We start from the raw sequence: 9,180 nt of genomic DNA on the forward strand, positions 1-9,180 counted from the left end.
TATTTTACAAAAAAACTGACAAAATCCGTATATTTGCCTTTAATATTTTTATATAAAAAACGGTACAAGTAATTAGCTTACGGTTAAATAACAATTAAAACAGAGTATACTAGCAATAAATTATGATATAATTTATCGATATTGCCTTATTAAAACATGTTTTCTTCGCGTCTCAAAGCTGACAACTTCACCAAATAGACGAAAACAGACGTAATGACCCTACAATTCGATGGAAGAGATATTTAGTTCAGGATAAAGTTCAAAAAATTAAATCGCAACAAACATTCATTTCTTTATAAAACGGCTTTGGAACTACATAATCCGTAATTTTAGATTATTAAATTTATTGTTAGTTGATACATAATAAATAGGTACAAGCAGGTCTACCGTTTTAGGCTCACGTCTGATCTTTAAATCACATTTAATGGTAATGTTCTTCATCATTTTCAGATTGATTCAAGATGTTTCACGATCTTCTTTAAACGTGTGCGGAGGATACGTGACAAAGACAAAGATTTACGCGATATGGGGCCAAACTTTACATTTGGGATGTTATGCAAAATTACCCTATACCTTCTCTTCGGAAGATGTAGTTTGGTACCATTATTCCAAAGAAAAAGGACGACAAGAGCTCCAATTCCAGTGAGTAATTGTTTAAAATATTCGAAATACAGTAAATAATAAGGACGTGTGCAAATTTTATTTGATATAATAATTGTACCGTACCATATCAACACATACGCATACACTGTTTTTTCTTTGGATTACCTTGAATTTATAAAAACAAAATCCTCTGTTTCCATGTTAACGGATTAGGATATACAAAGTGTAATAATATAAACATATACAGAACGAATATCATTTAAATATAGAATTCATAAATTACCTTTGCTGAAGAAACCAAAACGCCATAATATCCTTGACATCTAAGCAATCTGGAGAAACAGTTTATTTTAAACACAACACAATTATTGTTTTACACTTTACGTGACCGTATATAGCTCTACTCGATGTAAACTGACTTAATTCTATCATGATTCATGGTATCTATTTTTCGCGACACAGATAAGATGTTTTTCATACGTCTCTCGACCATATGACCTTACAGATGGCTAAAGGACATTTTATTCGAGAAATAGACGATATTTTCTATAGTAACGCACCTATTGTAAAATTACTGGGAGATTTTGTTTACGTCAGCGATGGTTAAGGATGATCTTCCTTTATTTATATATTTATTTGAATTTCGGGTGCAGAATTCGCGCACCCCCGTACATTGCGTAGCTCTTAACTTTAAAAAAAAATAAGTATAGTTCTTAACTTTTATCTAATGAGTACATTTTTTTTAATATGTATAGATCAGACAAATACATCGAAACGTCCCAGCATGGTCTCGTTATATTAAGCGCTCAACAAGAAGATTCAGGACAATACGACTGCTTCGTTGGCACTTCCCTTCTATGTTCGTATGAGGTTAATATAGACTTTGATAGATGTTTATCGCCTAATCAAAATGAAAATTACCAAAAAATTTACGCTGATTGGTGCCGTGAATTTGAAAAATACAAGCAGTCTCGAAAAACATGGGAGAAGAAAGAGGCGGTAAGTTATTAGGTGTAGGGTAGTGCTTTTGTATGAAGATTTGAACCAAATTAAGATAGATTTTATGATAATAAAATAATATAAATAATCTACACCCAGATAAAATAACTTCTAAACATAAGTTCTTGCATGATCTTTGGTTCTCATTAGCACGCCGTAGACACTTCTCATAGATGGTGTTCACCATATAATTGTTAATTTGCTCAATAACCGTCCCCAAATTTGTTAATTTTCGGGTCGGTTAAATTTAGATTTTGTTATAGATAAAATACGATTGTAATAAAATACCCAATTTTGCAGTCCCCACCAACCGGGTTACATATATTGGTGTCTCCCCAAATTGTTACTCTACTTAACTCCCCCATTCGTAGATAGATATTTTTCATTAACATTGGAAGAATAAAAAAGTCACTGAAAGCCAAGTCTTTGAAAATAGACAACCGCGAATTTCTTAANTTGACTTCCATAGAGTCCTCTGTTCTCCTATTCTTTCCAATACCTCTTCATTTCTAACCTTTTCTACCCACGATATCCTCATCATCCGCCTATAACCCTAGTTACATATATGTATATTAAAAAGAAATTGTTGCCTTCTCAAGATGTTAACCTATTTACCTTTTCTGGACTATCTGGCTGGTCTAAATTCCATTTTAAAAAGAAAAAGTTGTTGAAGCTTTAGTTTATTTATTTGTCCGTTTGTATTTTCGAAAAAAGGAAATGACGAAATTTCATCTGCTTGCAACGTGTGAAAATCACTGTGATAAAAAATTTCAGAGCCACACTTTGTCGGTTCGTTCGAAATGGATGATCACGTCCTGTTCTTTTTTCGGGAGACGGCCGTTGAGTACATAAACTGCGGAAAAAGCATTTATTCACGAGTAGCTCGCGTTTGCAAGAAGGACACCGGTGGGAAAAACATCCTTCATCACAACTGGGCAACGTACATTAAAGCCAGGCTGAATTGTTCCATTCCCGGAGAATATCCTTTCTACTTCAACGAAATCCGTAAGTTTATTTAGCACATCATAAATTAGCTCACTAGCACAGGCTATTAATGCTACACGAACACACTAGATCAACAGTATTTAATGATACCAAGGTGTAGAACTTTAACAGTAACACAAGAATTTATGACCTGCAACTCGTTAAAGTTTTATTATTTTAAAATATAAAATTATTTTCGTTCAAGACATTTTATGTAACAGTAATTTAACAATAGGTTTTTTGTTATCTGTCATTTAGTTACTTAGAGAGATAGAAAATCGTTGTTTACAATTTTAATTAAAACATTTTGTACGTATGTAATTTTCTTATGGATAAATGAAAAGTGTCATTATACGAGTAGTTCATGCAGGGAAGGGCTAAGGAATTTGTAAAAGACTTGTAAAAACCTACTGATCATTACAGTACAACGTAGGCATGAACTGCTGATAATTTGTCGAAATGGCAATTTTCGGATTATCGGTTGCTACTGAAGCCTGTTAAAATGACTCCTTTTGAATAACACGTGGCGCGTGACGTGACGCGTGACGTTACACATTTCGATTTTATACCCTAGTGAATTTCCTTTCAACCGTCGATAAAGAAGTTTCACTTCAAAAATTAAATATTCTAACTGTATAACCAACCTTTGTGAAGAGTATTATATATACGTATTATATTTACTTTTGAAATTGTCTAGTTTTCGTCAAATAAATAGTTAAAACATTCAATTTCTTTTAATTGTTTTGCTTTACTCAGTAAATTGACTACACTACGTAGTATCTTTTCTTCCAAAAATATAGGTAGTAATTTCAAATAAAACCCATAAGCCCTACATTTCCTTATTTTATTTTCAGAGAGCGTGTATAGACTCGCGAGGGGAGATACGACTTTCTTCGCGACGTTTACGACTTTGACAAACGGCCTGATGGGTTCGGCCGTGTGTGCATTTCGTTTATCAGACATCGAAAAGGCGTTCGGCGGCAAGTTCAAGGAGCAGGCATCCTCGGTCTCGGCCTGGCTTCCCGTCCTTTCGAACAGGGTGCCGGAACCGCGCCCAGGAACTTGCGTCAACGACACCGAAACATTACCAAACTCCGTCTTGAACTTCATCAGATTACATCCCTTGATGGATTCTGCCGTCTCGCATGAGAATGAGCGACCGATATTTTTTAAAAAGGACCTCGTCTTTACAAGGATAGTAGTCGACCAAGTGAACGTGGACTTGGGCGGAATGATGCAGGATTACTTTGTCATTTATGCCGGAACAGGTGATAAAAGGGTCTTATAAGATTTAATCGAAGCTTTTTATATTCATTCCATTTTTAAAAGCTTTTATTGCTGGAGCGTAAGAATATTAAGTAATTTTTATGAGAAAAAGACCCTTGAGTATTTGATATAATTGTGTCAATTTTCATATTATTAGTGGATAAATAATTTACATTCTTCATTATTATTGTAATTTTAGTAATGTAAATTATTTATATTATGTGCTTATTATTTTTTTCTTAGAGTTTGATATATAGGGGTTATAGATTAGCATGATTATAGATTTGCGGATGATATTAGGAATATTAGCATTTAGCAAGGAGAAGCTAGAGTTAACTTTAAACAAAATTAAAGCAGTGCTGATAGAAGAGTATGACATGAAAATTAATAAAATAAAACAAAAATATTGGTATGCACGGAATGTAAAAGTAGGGCTGAAGTAATACAAAAACAGAAGACGATAACTATTTAAGAACTCGCTGATATTCGATATTTAGTTAATCAGGATTGAAAAGATAAATCAAAGAAGAGCGCAAGGTCAGGTAACTTTTAATAAAAATAAATCATTTTTATACACGAGATGAAACTTCGAAAACGATTATTAAAGGAGCTTGTTTGGAGCATGGCTCTGTACGGATGTGAAACGTGGACCGTGGGCGCTGCGAAAAACAAAAATTTAAAAGTTTTAGGGATGTGGTGTTGTAAGAGGTTGTAAAATATCGTGAGGAGGTATTATCAATAGTAGGGGAACAGAGGGCATTCTCAGAAATGAAGGTATGTTGCAGGAGTTACGATGAATGAAATGAAAGAGACTAACAATAAGTATAAGAAACGGTCTGCTTCAAAAATCCCCGATTTGGAAAACCTTGACAATCATAATTAAAAATTAAAAGGAATACTCATCCCTAATTACCACAAATAATTTTATTTGAGCGGACACGTGTTTCGCCCACTTCATACGTGGGCATTATCAACGCGAGATTTGATAATCATAAATTAAATAAAATAGAGAAAGAAAACTTCGTAACTCTTTCGACAATTCTATTATCCAAAACAGACTTTAATTCACAACTGCTTCGGTCTGTCGACCATTGTCAAACTACATAAATATTACTAACCCCGATAGGACAGATATTACCAATCATTACATTTCAGTTCATCTACTTTTTGAACATTTTCTTATTTTCGTTTTAAAGCTAGTTACGTTGGTCGGACGAGTCGTATGCTAAAAAAGAGATTATACGAACATCAGTATAGTTACAGTACATATAAAATATAAAAATAGGTCAACAGACTTATCTGAAGATAGTACTTTAGAATACTACAAATTAGACTGGGACAATAACAAACTATTATATTCCGGCAAAAAAGTAAAAGATTGAATTTACTTGAACATCTGCAAATTGTGAATGAAAAATTCAAAGTAAACAATCATACTGAGTTATATACATACATATATATATATATATATATATATAATTCGCNTATAAATATATATATATATATATATATATATAATTCGCCCTTGTTTTGGAGTTTTTCCGTTGTATGTGCCAATTTTCTTATTAAAGATCCATCCACTGCTTGGATCAGTAATATTTAAGTATTCTTTGATAATAGTGGTTAATAACAGATAGAAACAATTTAAAAAAATAAAATTGTTGAAACACTTGTAAAGATTTCTTTCTCTATTCTATTTAATAAAAGCGTGCATGGATCATTGTATGTTAATTAGACAAATTTTATACAACGTCAAATGTTCCACATCGTCCCTAAATTTAATTTTAAACGTCCGTCGTCATCGTTGGTTTATAGTTTTATTTTATACGGATTGTAGTGTTTTATTTCTTGCCTTTGCAATATAAATTTATTTTCGATTCCAGTCGAAGGCAGCGTCTATAAAGTGGTTTACTGGCGCGAAAGTAATCGCCTAGACTCCTCGTCAATACTCCTGGACGTTTTCCACGTGACGGAAGGAGAGGCGATCCAAGTAATGGAGTTATCGAAAAAGCATAAAGCGCTTTACGTAGCGTCCGACCACCGAATCAAACAAATAGACTTGGTTATATGCCATCAATATGATAGCTGTCTAAGGTGCGTTAGGGACCCCTATTGCGGCTGGAATAAGGAGGAAGCCGCCTGCAGTCCTTACTCTCCAGGGTAAGGAACGATACGTTTATTTTGAACCCTATTTTACAGTTTATACTTGAATTTACCACAAGATAACATACAGGGTGATTTTCAATTGTTCATTGCAAAAATAGGATAATAATAAAGAAATAATTTAAGGTACAGTAAAATCAGGAACCAAATAAGGACTTATACAACAATTTGCACCTTCAAAGAACATCTTAGCAATATTAGCGCACAATAAATAAATGTCATGGTTCACAAAATGTTTTATTGCATATTAAATATTTTATCGTAATATGAACAATGCGTCAAAAATCTTAACTAGAATTGTACAGGGGAGGATGGAAAAAAGGGCGGAAGAACTATTAGAGGAAGGTCAATTTTGGTTTAGAAGAAATAGAGGAAATAGGAATAGATTTACGGGTAATAATAGAGAAAACGATAGAAAAAAGAAAAAGTGTGTAGGTACATAAGATTTGTAGATTTAGAAAAAGCTTTTGACAATGATAATGGGGAAAAGATGTTAAATATACTTCATATTGTAGGGATGAGTTACAAAGATAAAAGAGTGATACTTAATTTGTATAAAGAGCAACAGGCAGTTAGAGCTGAGGCTGCAACATGGAGATGTAAATATTAGGAAGGGAGTCAGACAGGGATGCACACTGTCACCGCTACTTTTTAATCTATACATCGAAGACGCGGTCAACATCATTAAAGACAGTACAATTATAGGGATAGATATACAGGGGCAAAAGATTAGTATGCTTACATTTGCAGATGATATAACAATATTAGCATCTAGCAAGGAGGAGTTAGAGATAGCTCAAAACAGTGCTGTATGAAAATAAATAAAAGTAGAGAAAGAGCAAATATAAAGATATGAGACGAAAAATTAGAAGAAGTGGCCGATTTTAGGTATCTAGGAAGTCAGATAAGTCAGGACGGACGGAGTAGTAGGGATATAAAGCAGAGGATAGCGCAGGATCGAGTCGCCTTCAATAAAAAGAAGTCACTTCTATGTTCGCGAATGGTTAATTTAGAAATTCGAAAAGGATTGTTAAAGATGCATGTTTGGAGCGCGGCGCTGTACAGGTGCGAAACACGGACAGTGGGCGCTGTGGAAAAGAAATGGTTAGAAACGTTCGAAATGTGGTGTTACAGGACAATGACGAGGATACCGTGGATATAGAAGGTTAGAAATGAAGAGGTAGTAGAACGAATAGGAAAACAGAGGACTCTATGGAAGTCAAAAAGAAATCGGCGAGTTAGGTTAGTAGGACACCTTCTCAAGCATGAAGGTCTAGACATATTAGAGGCAGAAATATCTAATTTATTTCAAAGTATCGAGTTATATCACAACCAATTAGACCAGATAGATATTTTCCAAAATATCCAGAATTTACTAATTTTCAGTTTTTTGTTTAAACAAACGACTCGACCGAATGTTATGTAATTCTTTTCGGATCATATTGCTCTTAATACGCTTCGATCAGCACCTCAACGAAGTCGATATCATTTTTTGTTCGCGCGATATCGATCAGGAAAGAAATGACCACGTGAGTACGTACCCCACGTTGACCTTCCTTTAATTGTCAATTATGAGTTTAATCATTAATTAGGTAGTATAAAATGTATTGTTATTTTACCGTAAAAGCTCCAGCCAAGAACAATCATGTTTAAATAAATAAACAAACTACTAACTAATTTAAGTATTGTTGAAATGGCAATAAGAACTTCATCGCAGTTATTAGTTTCAAAAAAGTTTGTTCTCTAAGTTGAAAATTTAATTAATGTCACAGTTCCTTTACGTCTCTCTTAATAATTCTGAATTAATAATCTCTATTTTATAAACTCAGCTGCTGTGGGAGGTATCCTCCGCACGCCTTCGGAATCTGTCAGAATGCATTACTTACTTTTAAACTTATTTACACTAATCGAAAGTTAACGTTTACGTAGTCCTCTCTACTCTTGTTTTTCATTAATGAAATGCTATCAGAAAACGAGAAACTTCATCTCCAAAAACTTTAGGCGACGACCATCAGGCCGATTCAAGTTTAATGTATAATATGTCAATCTTCTTAATTGAAATTTTTACAACTAGCCAATTAAATTGTAAATTAAGCTTTAATAGCTAAAAGTAATTGTAATGTTCTATAAAAGTTTAAAAAAGTGATCACATTATTCGGCTTGAATTTTAAGCAATATAAAAATCAATATGATTGATTACTGGACAAGTTGTACAGGGAAATAATGAACTCATTATTTGGCGACTTGCTTTTGTGTGGTGAAGGTGTCAATCAATCAATAAATCGCAAAAAAATAGTGAGGCGCAATGACTTTCTTTTTGTATAGGTACATATAACTATTGGCATGATAAATTATTTGTAATTGTTTGTGGTACTTATTTCATACACATTAAACATAATAAAACATGTTAACTGTTATTTATTTATAATTGACCAGCCAAAATTTAATGCACTTATTAAGCAAAAGATTTAGTTTTCGACCAGCCGAGCGAAAACTGAAACAGTTGAGGAAAATTTATAGTTGTTTATTAATTCAGTAAATGCAATTGAATCTTTATTTACTTTTTTTAATCAAACATCTACTTTTCGTTCAGTCGATTGTTTGTGTTGTATGAATAAAAAAACGTTGTACGAATAAAAAAACAACGATATGAATAATTTTGGTTGACAAAGCACCCCTACTTTCGTTAGAATGTCATAAAAACCAAAAATTGCCAAAGCATTTACTATTTTCAGAAAAATTTAGGGAAAAAGTTGCGTACCTATATCAAAAATGTATCTATTGTTATTTTCGAAATTTATTACAATTAAAAGATAGCAGATAAAAATTTTGAAGCCTTTATGGGAACTGTACTTTACAAGACAAAAAGTATTTTATTAAAATACTGTGATATAATTTACGATCTGTATTATTTTATTATTAATCGTAAGTATATTTTTTCTTATTTCACAAAAAAACTGACAAAATCCGTATGTTAGGGACCCCTATTGCGGCTGGAATAAGGAGGAAGCCGCCTGCAGTCCTTACTCTCCAGGGTAAGGAACGATACGTTTATTTTGAACCCTATTTTACAGTTTATACTTGAATTTACCACAAGATAACATACAGGGTGATTTTCAATTGTTCATTGCAAAAATAGGATAATAATAAAGAAATAATTTAAGG

General features: G+C 33.0%; 3 protein-coding genes across 3 annotated transcripts in view; 2 read left to right on the plus strand and 1 right to left on the minus strand.

Annotated features, from left to right (window-relative positions):
* Positions 1-1,348, minus strand: part of LOC108738285 — a 110,226-nt gene extending 108,878 nt beyond the window's left edge. Inside the window, exon 1 of the mRNA XM_025976370.1 lies at positions 887-1,348. The gene's annotated coding sequence lies outside the window, so the exon portion shown is untranslated. The remainder of the gene's footprint in view (positions 1-886) is intronic.
* LOC108738276 (semaphorin-2A) overlaps positions 1-9,180 on the plus strand; it is a 93,215-nt gene that overhangs the window by 79,409 nt on the left and 4,626 nt on the right. Inside the window, exons 7-10 of the mRNA XM_025976368.1 lie at positions 2,377-2,607; positions 3,441-3,854; positions 5,736-6,012; positions 6,584-6,614. Of these exons, the coding sequence (XP_025832153.1) occupies positions 2,377-2,607; positions 3,441-3,854; positions 5,736-6,012; positions 6,584-6,614 (953 nt within the window). The remainder of the gene's footprint in view (positions 1-2,376; positions 2,608-3,440; positions 3,855-5,735; positions 6,013-6,583; positions 6,615-9,180) is intronic.
* On the plus strand, positions 108-2,031 carry LOC112904974 (semaphorin-2A-like). The gene is made up of 2 exons (XM_025976372.1): positions 108-642; positions 1,359-2,031. Exons 1-2 carry the CDS (start codon positions 425-427, stop codon positions 1,612-1,614), a joined length of 474 nt encoding a protein of 157 aa, XP_025832157.1. The 5' UTR covers positions 108-424; the 3' UTR covers positions 1,615-2,031.

This window comes from Agrilus planipennis, unplaced genomic scaffold (assembly GCF_000699045.2).
Source record: "Agrilus planipennis isolate EAB-ADULT unplaced genomic scaffold, Apla_2.0 scaffold186, whole genome shotgun sequence".
Classification (NCBI taxonomy): Eukaryota; Metazoa; Arthropoda; class Insecta; order Coleoptera; family Buprestidae; genus Agrilus; species Agrilus planipennis.